Source organism: Triticum aestivum, chromosome 1A (genome assembly GCF_018294505.1).
Source record: "Triticum aestivum cultivar Chinese Spring chromosome 1A, IWGSC CS RefSeq v2.1, whole genome shotgun sequence".
Classification (NCBI taxonomy): Eukaryota; Viridiplantae; Streptophyta; class Magnoliopsida; order Poales; family Poaceae; genus Triticum; species Triticum aestivum.
The window spans coordinates 11,305,190-11,320,565 of record NC_057794.1 but is presented as its reverse complement, the minus strand read 5'-3'; the positions used below and the strand labels follow the sequence as shown (position 1 = coordinate 11,320,565).

At 38.9% G+C, this 15,376-nt stretch overlaps 1 protein-coding gene across 1 annotated transcript; it reads right to left on the bottom strand.

Moving 5' to 3' along the window:
* Nucleotides 1–9,598: 9,598 nt before the first annotated feature.
* On the bottom strand, nt 9,599–11,809 carry LOC123068963 (WAT1-related protein At5g64700). Its single transcript, XM_044491703.1, has 5 exons — nt 11,538–11,809; nt 10,658–11,012; nt 10,365–10,523; nt 10,076–10,227; nt 9,599–9,770 (listed from the first exon to the last, which is right to left on the bottom strand). Exons 1-5 carry the CDS (start codon nt 11,804–11,806, stop codon nt 9,599–9,601), a joined length of 1,107 nt encoding a protein of 368 aa, XP_044347638.1. The 5' UTR covers nt 11,807–11,809.
* Nucleotides 11,810–15,376: the final 3,567 nt, after the last annotated feature.

The following is a 15,376-nucleotide window of genomic DNA, read 5'->3' as shown; positions in this document are numbered from 1 at the left end:
TCAAGTTATATGTGGTTCTTGGTGATCTGGTCTCAGTAGTGAAGACTGCGATTGCACGAAATAGAAGAAGCTTCACTGCTAATTTCCTTGTCGTTCTGGTGCGGCTGCTATGCCCGACAAGCCCAACACCAGAGATCACGTGGTGTTTTGGTCGCGTGGATCAACCGCTTCTCGTCTGGTGTTTGGTCATGTGTTCTTCAGTTTCAATCTTTTGTGCTCTATGTTACTTCACTTATAGTATATATGGTGTCCGCAACTTACCTTGCAAGGGACGTGTCATGCGCATAAGGCATTCAACTCTTTCAACTTTCCACAAAATTAGTCTAGCTAGTATACATTTCCTCTTTTGCAGCTTTTTCACCATGCACGCTTTGTCTTGCTCCTATTGAGCATGGTGCAGGTCGATGCACATGCAGATGATGAAGAGAAAGGTACACCAACTACAGCTTACCGCTGCTAACTAGTGCTGATTGTAAGTTATAGGGAGCTACTAATTAAGCTAAGCTACGTGTATATGTGTTGTTTTCCCTTGCAAAAATCTGCAGGCTGGTGGCTGCTGATTTGTATGGAGATGTGTATAATAAACATGTATTATGTGGATGTGTATATAGTAAATGCAGACATACTTAATTGAAGCTTCAAGGTGATTAAACATGTGCAGGTGAGGACTAGACAAATTAAATGCTCTCCCCAACACAAATGTAAGACATCAAATCATTTAAGGTTCAACTTTAACTGTTTATTAGACTGGTAATATGTCACAAACTTATCATTAAGTTCCCATTTCAAAAAAGGCGCCAATGTTATAATCTTATGCAATGTAACCATATATATCCTTGCTCACGTTGATAGCTAGAGCTGACACTCGAAACACATAGACAAGGCACATTGTGTTAAGTACACAGTTCAAAATCGAGATCTAACTCAATTGATCACATGAAAAAAAAAAATCAATCACATGCATGCGATGTGAGCTTATTATTGCTAGCTAATATATGTGGTATGAATAATATATGAATCAAATGCTATGTGAGTAGAACCACGTTTTTTGTGAATTAATTCAGAAACAAAATGATCTGTGATATGATTTTTTAGGAATTAGGAGGTTAGCTAGTCAGACCACACTGATCTCATATCGGAACTGCATGTGTGCCTCACATTCTACTACTCAATCAGCTAGTCCAAACACAATAGAAAAAATATGACCAACCACAATAACTTTGGCAAAAAAACACAACTCTTCTGGAGAACAAATCAGGCTTATCTGCATATAACCTATAGATTGAAAAAAATCTGAGATAGAGCATACACACACACACACACACGAAGACATGGTCTATATTAATTGAATCATGCTTCTTCTGCTGACCACATGAAAATAGAAAGAATATAAGATGTAATGAAACAACACTATGTCAAGATTTATAGTTTTGCATTATAGAGTACATGCATCAAGTTCTAGGTCCATAGTAGAAGGAAATAAACAACTCGGTGCTTTTATACAAAACACAAAAATATTAAAATGAATCCATGGTATGGATGATACCGAATTCCATCAAGGTTGACACTCGTCCTCAAGGATCAGTAGCGTCTTGGCACCCCAAAGCCCCACAAACAGCATTGTCATGCTAAGGGGGATGCTGCAAGGTAATACATTGTGGTGGAGGATATGATAGGTGGGGAGGAGCATATAAGAGGAAGGCGGTCACATGCAGTCCTATGAGGGTGCAGCAGCGGAACTATTGACACCAGATTATGACACGGCCAAGAACTTAATTAAGATGGCCTCAAATGGAGAAGGGCTCAAAGTGAGCAAGTTCCGTATCGTCAAAAGGAGAAACTTCCATATTTGGGCCATAGCCATCCGGTCTCACCTCTACGGCCGAAGTTGTGTTTGAAGTACTCAGATTTTATATTCAGAACACTATTCAGCTGATTACACCCCCAAGATGGACTCATATGAGAAATGTTTCTACACAGATTGTCTTCGTCTCGTCGAGACGATTGATCTCGATATAAAAAACGTCTTAATCGGAGTTCATATGCAAAAGTTAGAGCCAAAATGGTGTGCTGCATAAGTTTGTCCCGGAAGTTCCGGGCAAAACTTCCGGGGAGGTTTCGGGCTAAACCGAAAGTTTGCACGCGGTGCATCCCGAAGACTGGAATTTTAACATTGTTCACAGATTTGTGGGGCCGATTTCGACATCAAGATGACATCGGATGAAAAAAAATGATCAAATGAAGAGTTTTTCTCCATTGCAAGATCTACAACTTTGCTTTTGGAACCATCGTCATCCAAAGTAGTATGCGGCCTTCAGATTCAGTGCAAGAGGGCTACTTGATATAATTTCAGCCCAGAAGTTCTGGGCCAGACCGGAAGTTCCGGCCCTCGTAGTCCGAGTTAGGGTAACTTTTGATGATTTGGACGTGATTTGAGTCCTTTTCTTGTACGGGAAGTCCAGTCGCCTCATATATACGTAAGGGGTGACGGCCGATTGAACAACACACAGTCGAGATATCAATCTATCATCTTTTACCTTTACCTTTATCCCTCTCCCTTGTTCTTCCTCTTCCTTGTTCTTCGTTCGTTCTTCTTCATTGCAGGGCGGCGAACCTCAAGGCCCTAGGGGCGATCAGGTCGACCTAGGGCAGCCCATAGCCGCTGCGCGCCCTGACGGGGTCCCTCCCGGGCGTGTGGGGTTTCGGGTCCTCAAAAGCACCCGCCGAATTGTCTTGCGTACCGCGCTTCCGGCGGGTCTCCTTCGACGTGAGCTGCAGTGCATTACCCCCGGTGTCGAAGGTACACGGTGATGTGTTCGTGTGCGAACACACTTTTTGGCAACTCCGCTGGGGACGAAGCTTCGAATGGTCTCCGGCCCGTTCTTGCTACGAAGAGATCGTCATCTAGGGTTTGCAATCTACAAAGGTAATATGAATACCCAATTCCCTACTATAGATACAAATAGTTCATATGATGTTACTAGATCGTTCAATGATTATACTCTATCGGCCAGCCCTAGTTTTTTCAATAATTCATCTAATTGCGTGCATAGGCCGATTCAAAGTAATTTACATGTTTCAACTTCTTATGATACTAGTAACATACAACATATGTATCCTAACTCTCATGCATCGGCAACCCCACAAATCCATATGTCGATGAACAACACGATGGGTTTGGTTAATCAATTTGAAACACCTCATGTTAAAATTTTCAATAGCATACAAGAAAGTGTTTCACATTTTTATTCATCGGCAACTAATTTGCAATATGTGAATCCAACCTTGCCGATGGATGGGAGAATTGGCCATGCTACTGCTAGCTATTCGGCCAGTTACTCTCAACCGTCATATGCTACACCTCATGTTAGTAATTTTTCAGCACCATACACAACTATAGATGCTCAAAATTTGACTTCACACCTTTCAGGTCATAGCCGAATAAATGTAAATTTTACAGGAGCGGTTGTGCCAAATATTGTAGAAGATGAGGTAGTGGTGGCTGCATTGAAGAGTTTAGCCCAGAATAAGAGGATTAGTGCTATTTGCCTTGAACAACATCAAAAAGGGCTATTTCCTGATTGTGCCGCAATAAAAGCTAGAGTTTTGCAAGAAGATGAATCTTCGCCAATTGATAAAATTGGCGAGCAAAAATATACTTTTACAACAATGCATATGCCTTCACCTAGTACTACATCATATTATACACCCCCTACACTACTGCAAAATTTCGGCAACACCCGTGTGTCATTGCCCAAAGAGTCTGAAAACATCGGGGGGCAATCGTATCTGGAGTGGGCTGAAATTGAGAAAAATCTTAAAGCCAACTTTGCCGCTCGCCGCCAGAAACAAATAGAAAAAGAATTGGCTTAGATAAAAGAAGCATTGCCAATGGGTAGTATCAATGAAAAGAAGGATGATTCGGAACTTGAAAGTGCTTCGGTTGAAAAAGCCGAATCAAGTAGTATATATTCCGAATCCATCAAATCCAAAGAGGCAAGTATTATTGAGAAAGGGCATTGGCAAGCATAGAAAAACAACCATGCTTGATTTTTCTGAAGTTAATGGAACCTACTTCCTGCCCTATGAGTTTTGTGCCATAGAAATTGACAAGCTTCAAGGACAAGAACAAGTAGCCGAACAAAGTTCGATTGACAAAGATCTTCAAATTTATAATGCACGAAATCAAGAAGAAAATTGTGACATGGTGTTGGGAAGTCATCCAGAAGCAAAGCACAATATTATTCATCATATGCAATCATCATGCTCTCCCAACATGTTTGAAAAGGTATGTCTAGCAAGTGATTTACCTATCTTCCGATTTGGTCGCAACTTTATTGTTGATGCTTCTATTAGAAAAATTCTAATAGGTAATTTTCTAAGACCAATGAAGAAGGGCAATTTACTTGTTAGCAATAAAATTGTTACTAAGCATATCGGCCAATATATTGTACCATTCAAAGAGACCGATAGTGACTTACTACTGCAGCCAAAGCTTTTCCCATTGCTTTATTTAAAGTTCATATCTAATTGGGTAGTTTTTCTTGCTTCATGCTTGGCTTACGCATGGTCTCAATTGTGACGTGTATGTTCTAACTACTTTGATTTTAGAAATTTAAAGCCAGGGTTAAAATCTTTTGGGAAAACAGATGCTAGTATAGTTTCTTATTTAAGGACATCGGAAAAAGTATGCGAAAGAGAATTCATAGCCGAATTGGAAGATGCCAAATTTGAACCATTCGTTTGCTTAACTCCAAAGCCGTTCTCACAACAAGATCGGCTAGAAAACAAAAGGTATACCTTCGATTCAAACATGTGTGATCAAATCTTTAATTTGTTGTTGAAAAATAATTACATTAGAATTCTTGATCGCCATGTCAAGCCATCTATCCAAGGACGAATGTATTCTAAGTTGCTTGATTCTTCCAAGCATAAATTTGAGGATTGCAACATGTTTCGTCAAATAGTTAAATCGGCCATCAATAAAGGACGATTGAAATTTTTTGAGACACCAAGAGATGACCAATCTATTCCGATTGGTCCCGATGGCAGAAAGTTTTTGCATCGGCTGCTTCAAGCCGATCCATTTAAAGAGAAGGTAAAAACAGCAGGTGATGGGATCAAGCTTTCAAGTAAAGAAGTTGTTGAAGAGCATAATGAACATAATCTTGAAGGCAAAAATTTCATCGAAGCTACAATGGAGACACCAGGACTGGGGGGCAACAAGGAAATCTAATGATCGATGAAAGCAAACCAAAAGAAAACAAAGGCCGAAATAAGCGCAAGTGTAAGAGATCAAAAATCACCTTCACTGAAATATTGGATAAATATCGAAAGAAGAGTGGAGAGAAGAATGCTTATCGGCCAAATCATGCAAAGAAACCAAGATCACCCTCAAGGCACAAATATGAGGATCGGTATTGGCAAAGTGAGCATTTTAATGCAACATATTCATATCCTTATTTTGGGCCGCCAGTGCCAATGTCGTGGATGCATCCCTATGCTCATGTAGCTCCATATCCATCATGGGACATGTATGATACAAGGGCACACTCTCCATCTTATTTTAGACCATCTAACCAATATTATGCATCTCCGAGAAGATCAACATTTGAACAATCATATGTTAAAGACCGTTTCAATCATAAGGACTCGGTCCGGAGCTCAAAGAAGAAGAAAGAGGTGGTCAAACAAGTGTACCGTGTTAAAAGAGATGGTCATAAGAGTGCTACTTCACAACTGATCTCAAATGAAAAAGAGCCAATTAAAGTGTTGACATTGGCTACTAAAGGCAATGAGACGAAGCGACCAATTATCGAGAGTCAAAATGCCAAATCTGAAGAAAAGAAGTTGAGAGTGCACAAGGTAAAACAAGAATTGCCATTGCTTCAAACAAAATCACAGTCGGGATGCCCACTCGGCTTATCGTATTGGCGAAAGAAGGAATTACAAAAACTTAGTGCACAAGAGCTGAAAAAGAAGAACATGGCATGGGTTCCCAAGAGGAGAAGTTAAAATAAAAATAATGTGCAACCTTCTATTGCAAGAAGTGTTACAAAAGTGAAGAAAGAGAAGAATGAAAGCAACAAATAATTAAGCCGAAGGTGCACATCACAGCATCAAAATCTTTGGTTAGCACATCATCCATATTCCTCAACCATACCATTCATGCCTTTGCCAGGGAATTCATCCATAGGTATGATCAATTACCCTCCATGGATTTATTTTGATCCATGGATGCAACATAATTTTCTATATCATGACAGGGTATTACCAAATCACTATACATTTGATTAGTTACATTTTTGTTGCTAATACAAAGGGGCCGAAATATTTTATTGCTAATTCATTTGTTTATTTCGGCTATACATACTTTGGTGGGTGAATTCTACATGAACCTCATGGTAATGGCCGATATTTATCTATCGCCCTAAGAATATGTCAAAGCATGGCCGATGTAGTATCCTAACATCGTCCTTAGTTCAATTGGAGACCAAAACAAAGTAGATGTTAATTGATATTGTCCTAGTCTTTCTAGTACCACGGGGGTTATTTTAATGGTTAAAATTGTAGCAATGGCCAAGGTGTTGTTATTGTTTATATATCTCCTTATGGTGCTATTTTGTGAAGCCTCATGCCGCTTAAAATATTTATGCACAAATGATCAAAGCTGAATATGCATTGTTATTCGGATTGGAGCTTTTCCTTGCTATAGGTGCTATACATATTGATGCTTTCAATGATTCGTTATTAGTAGTGCAACAAGTATCCAAGGGTTATCAATGGTTTGACGAATCACTTATAGTTTATCTTTTGGTATGTCTAGATGCAAGATTTACCTTGAGTTGCTTTAAAATTGTTCATATATCTAGACATGACAATTCGAAAGAGTTGGCACAGCAAGCATCCGGTTACTATGTTAACCATGGTGTATTACATTTCTATCAATAGCCGATGCTAGGTCTTGTCAATATAGGTAAGGCCAAACCGAAGCCCACCGCTTCGGCCACTAATAAAACTTTTATACAGGCGAAGTAAGGATTGGAGGAAGTTCATTCTTGATTATCTGCAAAATCCCAGCGAAAGGGAGAACAATATAATTTGGAGGATGGTTTTGGTCTATGGAACCTTATCATCGGATTGTTATAGAAGCTGAGAAGTTTTCACCCAAGCTTGCCTCAAGAGGTTCAAACAAGCAATGGCCGATATATACTTATCGTCCTAAGAACATGCAAAATGGCCGATGGAGTGTTGACATCGTCCTTAGAAAAATCATCGTGCAAGTTATTATTTGGCGCACAAGTTTGCCGAAAAACAGGGGGGCATGTGTTGACACCAGATTTTGACACGGCCAAGAACTTAATTAAAATGGCCTCAAATGGAGAAGGGCTCAAAGTGAGAAAGTTCTATATCGTCAAAAGGAGAAACTTTCATATTTGGGCCATAGCCATCCGGTCTCATCTCTACGGCCGAAGTTGTGTTTGAAGTACTCAGATTTTATATTCAGAACACTATTCAACTGATTACACCCCCAAGATGGACTCATATGAGAAATGTTTCTACACGGATTGTCTTCATCTCGTCGAGACGATCAATTTCGCTATAAAAAATGTCTAAATCGGAGTTCATATGCAAAAGTTAGAGCCAAAACGGCGTGCTGCATAAGTTTGCCCCGGAAGTTCCGGGCAAAACTTCCGGGGAGGTTCCGGGCTAAACTGAAAGTTTGCACGCGGTGCGCCCCGAAGACTGGAATTTAACATTGTTTGCGGATTTACGGGGCCGATTTCGACATCAAGATGACATCGGATCAAAAAATGATCAACTGAAGAGTTTTTCTCCATTGCAAGATCTACAACTTTGCTTTTGGGACCATTGTCATCCGAAGTAGTATGCGGCCTTCAGATTCAGTGCAAGAGGGCTACTTGATATACTTTCAGCCCGAAAGTTCCGGGCCAGACCGGAAGTTCCGGCCCTCGTAGTCCGAGTTAGGGTAACTTTTGATGATTTTGACGTGATTTGAGTCCTTTTCTTGTACGGGAAGTCCAGCCGCCTCATATATATGTAAGGGGTGACGGCCGATTGAACAACACACGATCGACATATCAATCTATCATCTTTTACCTTTACCTTTATCCCTCTCCCTTGTTCTTCTTCTTCCTCGTTCTTCGTTCGTTCTCCTTCATTGTAGGGCGGCGAACCTCGAGGCCCTAGGGGCGATCAGTTGGACCTAGGGCAGCCCATAGCCGCCGCGCGCCCTGACGGGGTCCCTCCTGGGCGTGTGGGGTTTCGGGTCCTCAAAAGCACCCGCCGAATTGTCTTGCGTACCGCGCTTCCGGCGGGTCTCCTTCGACGTGAGCTGCGGTGCATCAACCCCGGCATCGAAGGTATATGGTGATGTGTTCGTGTGCGAACAGGAACTAATGGGTCTCGGGGATGAGGCTGGGGTCCTAGGGCGACAGCTAGCTGCTGTAGTAAGAAGTTGTAAAGTGTGAGAGCCAGAGAAGAGAAGCATTAGGAAAAGGCTAGAGATGAAATTTGAATGGTATATTTCATGTAATGGCAGTTGTGATTTTTCAATCCATCGGATAAATGATCTAGTATGTCTATTATTGAATTATGGAAGGAAAAAATGTGTTTGAGTTTAGGATATACACGTGATGCGTATGATTTATGGATTGCATAGTTAACATATGTCGGCCCTACAAGTTACAATGATCTAACGGCTATGCATTGTTAACTAAGAGAAGGTTCATCGAATCAATTGTCAGATGCTTCTGATTTTACGGGATTTTCTGGCCTATTTATCTATTTTCTAGTTAGCCCTTCACGTAATTTTAGCATATAATATATTAATTGGTGCCTCGATTGCACATTATTTTCTAGAATGAAGTTGTACAGCTAATTCTACGTGGGAGGATAATTTGGTGGCACATAATTGTGGTACATTTTGCACCCTGTGACACTGATAATATTTTGGCATTATATCTGGTGATAAAGAATGGAAAAATAACATTTTTCCCCTCAAGTTCCTGATCAGCAGGATCAACATTTTATGTCTTCTTTGTCAAGATTTTTTTAGTTCTACCCCTTTTGATAAGATTTATGAAAAAAGACCATTTAACATCGTTTTTCATGCTTACTCAGGACTCATTATTTTTTTTTATATAGAGAGAAACTCTTACCTCCCCCTACCCAGTTTCACTAGAGTACACGTTAGTTTTATATTCTGTGTTACCCTAAAATTAGTCAAACATTCAATACTGTGACCATCTATACAAAGGAACATACCAACTAAAATGGTAAGCTTATAATAGTACATAAATCATAAACATTATTTGTACATAAATCTCTAATACTGTGACCATCTATTCATTATTTGTACATTTCTTATTTTTAAAAAAGTCTTCTATATTGACGGTTGAAGTGTAACATTGAAGGTCGTGTTGTGTATTAGTATCCAAATCAACATGGGACACAGGAAGTATATATATTAATGTCTCTTCTTTTGTACAGAAGTACTAATGATATTACATATGTACTCTTATGTATTTGATTTTTTTACGATTGTCTTGTCAATTTAACATGTGTTAGCTGAGCTTTACACTTGTGATGTTAGTTCTGCCTCTTCGTGTTTCTCTTGTATTGCCACTCCGTCTCCTTGAACTTGACTTTCCTCTGGGACTACTAATGTTATATTATTTTCTTTTTCCTTGCTTTTACCCCATAGCACACTGTATAGACCACCAACTAGAAGAATTCCTCCCAAAATACTGCAAAACAAAGAGTATTTTGATCATTAACACAATCATTCACGACATTAATTTAAAATAGTTAAAATGCTTGAGCTTCTATCTTGTCAACAATCTTTTGGTAGGAGAGCAGTATTTTCTTTGGCTTTACGGGTATCGGCACGTTCCCCCAAAAAATCACACCACTCCATGCACATATCATTTCTTTGAATGAATAGACATCCCTCCTCTCAATTGCTTTAAAATATATTCTCCACTTTGTCATTCGATCATGGTGTATGTTGCCATTTCATAAAAGTTGTTTATGGTGTGTTTCAAAGGATTACCTCCCAAGGTGAACTGCTTCTCCAAGGAAGAATGATGAGCAAAAGATAGTGAAAATCAATGCCAATGGACTCCACATCGCGACAAACACAGGCCCTCTCATCTCCGCACACCACGCCTGTAGGTACATTAACGCACCCGTTCCCAAGAAGGCCTGTAACAATGAAGCGGCGAGGTGTGAGTGAGTTGTGTGCATCAGCCTCATCACTTTGTACAGTTAAATTAAAATTACTCGACTACTATTTTTAATATTCACCAAGAGAGAATAAAAACAAGATAGCACAAACTGACCGAGTAGAGGACGGCAAGGAGGCCAATGTCCAGCCCAAGCTTCCATTTGGTGAAGTCCCTCTCAACCACCACAGCCACGACGAAGGACTGGAGCGCACCAAACATGCATTGCAGCGCCGTGGCCATCAGCTTATTTGGATATTCTTTAAGCAACGGGACCTGCATGCATTACACATGCATTCATGTAAGACCATATGCAAATAAATAAGCAAGTAAACCTAATTAACATATATGCATGTGCATGCAGAATTAGTTGCATGCACATGAAAAATTATTTATTGATTACCACTAACCTGCAGGACAATCCAGAGAGACCAAGTTGCACAAGCGAGGATGAGAAGGAAGGTTCCTTTGATCCACTCGGCACCACTGCTGACACTTTTCGGCTTGTGAGCGAAGACGGGGTTGTGGGCGAGGGGGCGTATGGACGGGCCAGCGTAGAAGGCGATGACCAACACTCCGGCGAGGCAAAGAGCGACACCGGCGAGCTTGCCTAAACCAGAGCGGCTCCGGAGCTTGACTGCCTCCATCCGCAGCAGCACCGCGAGGAGGAAGGTGGCGACGGGCATGGAGTTGGTGGCCGCTGACCCTACGGTCGCCGAGGTCTGCTTCAGGCTCACGTTGTACATGTTCAGGGTGAAGGTATTCCTGCAATATGCATGGGCATATATAGCATGATCAAACTATGACCATGGATGCAAAGTCATGGACTACTGTAAAATTAAAATCAATATTGATGTATGGATACATGCATGGACCCCACTGTGGCATTTTTTCCCTTAAAATCAAAATTATTATTATTATTCATTCGTTGGACCACCCCTTTTTCTTTTCACAAATATTTTCTTCCTCCTGCTACCATAGTCGTCCATGATCTAAAATTTGAACGAATTTCCAATATTTGGTCAAGTGGTATTTTTTCATAAAAAATTGGGAATGGATTCAAACTAAATGCTTTAGCCAAAAATCGTCTAAATTTTATGTGGAAGTGACTGATATTTTGGCGTGGGCCGAAATATGTCTGTATTGAAATTTTGAACCCTACCATATCCCTCGTGTAAACTAATTAACTTAATGTAGAAATGAGTTTGAGCTCAGTTGTATTTCTGGGGAAACAATAAGAGGAGATTGCCTCATACTAGCAATAGCAAATATGTTAATATATGTATATACCCGAGTAAGGCGTATAGGAAGAGCTTGAAGAGCAGCCGACATGACAATGCTGGTGCAGGTGTTGCGGTGGTTGATCGGCTCCGGCGGCAGGTGGAGTCGATAAGCGCGATTGGGAGGAGGAGCGCGGTGGCAGCAGCGAGGCGGTAGAAGATGAAGACGTAGGTGTTGATGCCGCTGTCGAAGGCAGCCTTAGAGACGACGAAGAGGCCCGTGTAGATGGCCTGGATTGCTACTGCCACCACGTAGGGCTTCTTGCTCCGGTCGGCCATGGCGCCAGCGATGTAATGCCCGCGGGAACTACTCTGCTGCGGTGGTGTGTGTGTGTGTGTGTGTAACTTGCGAAAAAGTGAAGATAGTACGTTGGTTCTGGTTTGCAGCATTGGTACGGTCCTGGTGGCCTATTTGTATGGAGCTAGTAGCTTGCACACATCATGCATGCGTAGTGGGCGGGGTTAGTCGAGACTGGAGAGTACACGCGTGTTGAGTCTTTGCTGCCTGAATTAGTCGTCCAACGCTGCATATGCAACGTATGTGACTTTTGTGGTTTACACGTCTATAGCTAAGCACAAGTTTCACACCCTTCTTGTTCAGGCATAGGACAGATTAGTTGGTCATAAAGTACTAATATTTGTGTCTAAGCGGAGGGACTGACCAGTTGAAGCAGGTGTGACGAGATCAGTGTGTTCAGACTCCCAAAATGCCAATTACTCGCTGGCCAAATCTTCAAGGACAACTTTTGGACATTAAATATCCCCCTTCCCTTCCTCCCTACAATTATTGGAAATCACATTACCGATCCGTATCAGACCAAAATGGAAACATTATGGTCGTGTCACTAAGAAACATATTGAACATGTGCAATTATTGTTTTACACTATTACAATAAGTATAGTACCATTAGGAGTACACTAGTTCAAGACCCTGCCAAAACATTGTTAAAAAAAGAGATTTTGTGGCCTTGATCGATCCCACGTCTATGGACTGAGTAAACGTAGACGCGAGGAGAAATGTTGAAATATATTGCCCGCCTATCTTCATCAGTTCAAACTTTTGATTGGATTACTGAAGTATAAATTCAATAGTATGTGTTCATACCGTATGCCATGTATTATAGGTTACTGCCGCTAGCTAGCTCAATAGCATGTGTTAAAGAGAGAGCTATAAATCCCCATGTCTTGTTCCCCCTTGCAAAAAATCCACAGGCATGGGGATTTGTATGGAGCTATGTTTATACAATATGTAAACATTAAATATTCCTAATTACATTTAAAAATAGACAAATATGTAGAAAACATTAAAAAATTAGTTAAATGAATATTAAAAAACATAAATCATATTTAATTATATGAATATATTTTTTAAATACTTGATTTTATTCAGATAAATACATATATAAAATTCCAAAGAGTACTAAAAGCTGGAATTTTGAAACGGCATCACCAATTGTGCCCCATTTAGCCCTTTCTGGCTCTGCAGACTATTCTTTTAAGATCGTCGAAAGTGGGCGCAGCATTATGTTTCCTATAACTAAATGGGCCAGCCTCGCACACTTTCTTTTATTTTTTTTAGTTATATTACTTTTACTTATATTTCTAACATGGCCATTTTTCACTCAATTTAGAAAATGTTCATCGTGCATTCAGCAAAATCCTACATAATATGTTTTTTTTGCGTGATTCCAAATATTTTGATAGCATTAAAAAATTATGTGTATTTATATAAATTTGCACAAGTTTCAAAAAAATATTGGTGACATTTAAAAAAGTAACTGTACAATCTAAAAAAGCATGTTCACGTAATTGAGAAATAATGTTTCGTATCATTCAAAATAGGTTCAAGTGTTAGAAAGAAATGTATGGTGGCACATACAGCGTAAAAAAATGGTCATGTATTATAAGGAATAGTTAATTATCATAAAAAAATCAGACATATTAGGAAATGTATATACCATGTAAAAAATATTTGTGTAGGGTAAAAAAAACTTGTTGCCATTTAACTAATGGTGAACATGTATTTGAAAAATATTTAAGATCTATCAAGAAACATTTCGAAAATTATTTAAAAACATACATCATGTAGTAAAAAAATGTTCAACATATATTAAAACATGTTACACATGTATACTAAAAAAACTGTAGAATGTGTATTGAAACAAGTGTTCAAAATGGACAAAAAATAAGAAAATAAAATAAAGAATAAAACAGAAAAGAAACACTGAAAAACCTACAAACCAAAGAAACCCGGTGAAGAAATGAGGAAAAATAGGAAAACAAATAAGGAAAACACACACAAAAAAAACTAAAGGTGGAGGAGATATAGTTCTGGGCTTCTAGCCCGCCCGCCCCGTTGCGGGCAGAGGCGAGACCGAATTGTGCCTCACAACGGTCGAGGAATATCCCTGTCTGTTTTTTTGTTGAAGAAGCTTCCCTGCACATCTTTATTTTCTTTCTTGTTTTTTACATTTTCATTTTCCTGGTTATTGATTTATTTTTCGTATTTTCTAATTCATAACCATTTAAAAAATTCATAAATATTTCCAAAATTCCTGTATAGGTTTTCAAATGTATTTTTTATTTATGAATGTTTATTTATTATTTTAACATTTTTAGAATTCACAAAAAAGTCGAAGTTCCAAAATATTTATAATTTGAAATAATTTTTGTGAACATTATTAGAAATTAGCAATAGTTTCTAAGAAATACAGAGAACAATTTTTTTATTTAGGAAATTCTTTAAAATTTGGGATTATATTTATAGTGAGGAATATTTTCAAAATATGTTATATTTTTAAATTATAAAGCAATTCAAAAAATAATATAAGTTCAGAAAAAATCCATCACTTTTTCTAGAAATTTCGAAAGTAGCCTTGTTCTTTAGAGATTTTTGACAAAAAAATCAGCTAAAAATGATCGGCACAACTGTACCAAATTGAATAAAAATCTACTAAATCGGCTGTCCCAAAAGGCAGGCGGTGCACAGCGGGTACTTGCTTGTTAATGCACTTGCTTGATCGGCACAACAAGATATGTTTCATCACATTCCTTGACTTCTTCCACAAGTTACTTCGCATTGCGATGATACACATCCATTCCAGAGAGATAAGTGAAAAGGGTGACCCGCCACCAATACACCTTGTCATCGGACAAGCGACAGGTTCCAACGACTTCTTCCTGGCCTACTTGTCGGTGCCTTGTCTGAACTTCCACAAGTGTTATGAATTACTCACGATGACAAGCATTCCTACTATGGGTTATTTTATAATATTTTATTTTCCATTTCCTTTTCTTGTTTAATTATTTTCAAGTCTGAACATGAACATTTCCTTTTCCATTCCTACTATGACAAATAGGCATAAACATTTTTGGTTACATGAATATTTTTCAGGCATGACCACTTTTTAAATCTCATAGTTCAAAAAAACACTTGCTTAAATTACATTTTAATTTCAATATTTATGAAATGTGTAACATAAACACACTTTTTTATATTTTTGCATGAATACCTTCAGAAAATATTTAAACATGAAAAACATAAATACATATATCCCTTTAGTTAAATGTATTTTTAAGTAACATGAATAATTCTTTACAACCTGATTATATTTTAAAAATATATAATCATTTTTCTAAGTTCATAACTATGAATGTATATACTTTATTATTGAGGTGTATGAATGTATATACTTAATTTATAAAAACAAAAGGATGGATTTTTTTAACGTTTTGCACCGGTAGTGGCCCATTTAGCTTATTTTGGGCCCAAGCACTACGACAAATTTGCTATGGCCGTCAAAGAGCGGGAATCATGTCCATTTTCGGGTTGTCTCGAAAAACAAAAGT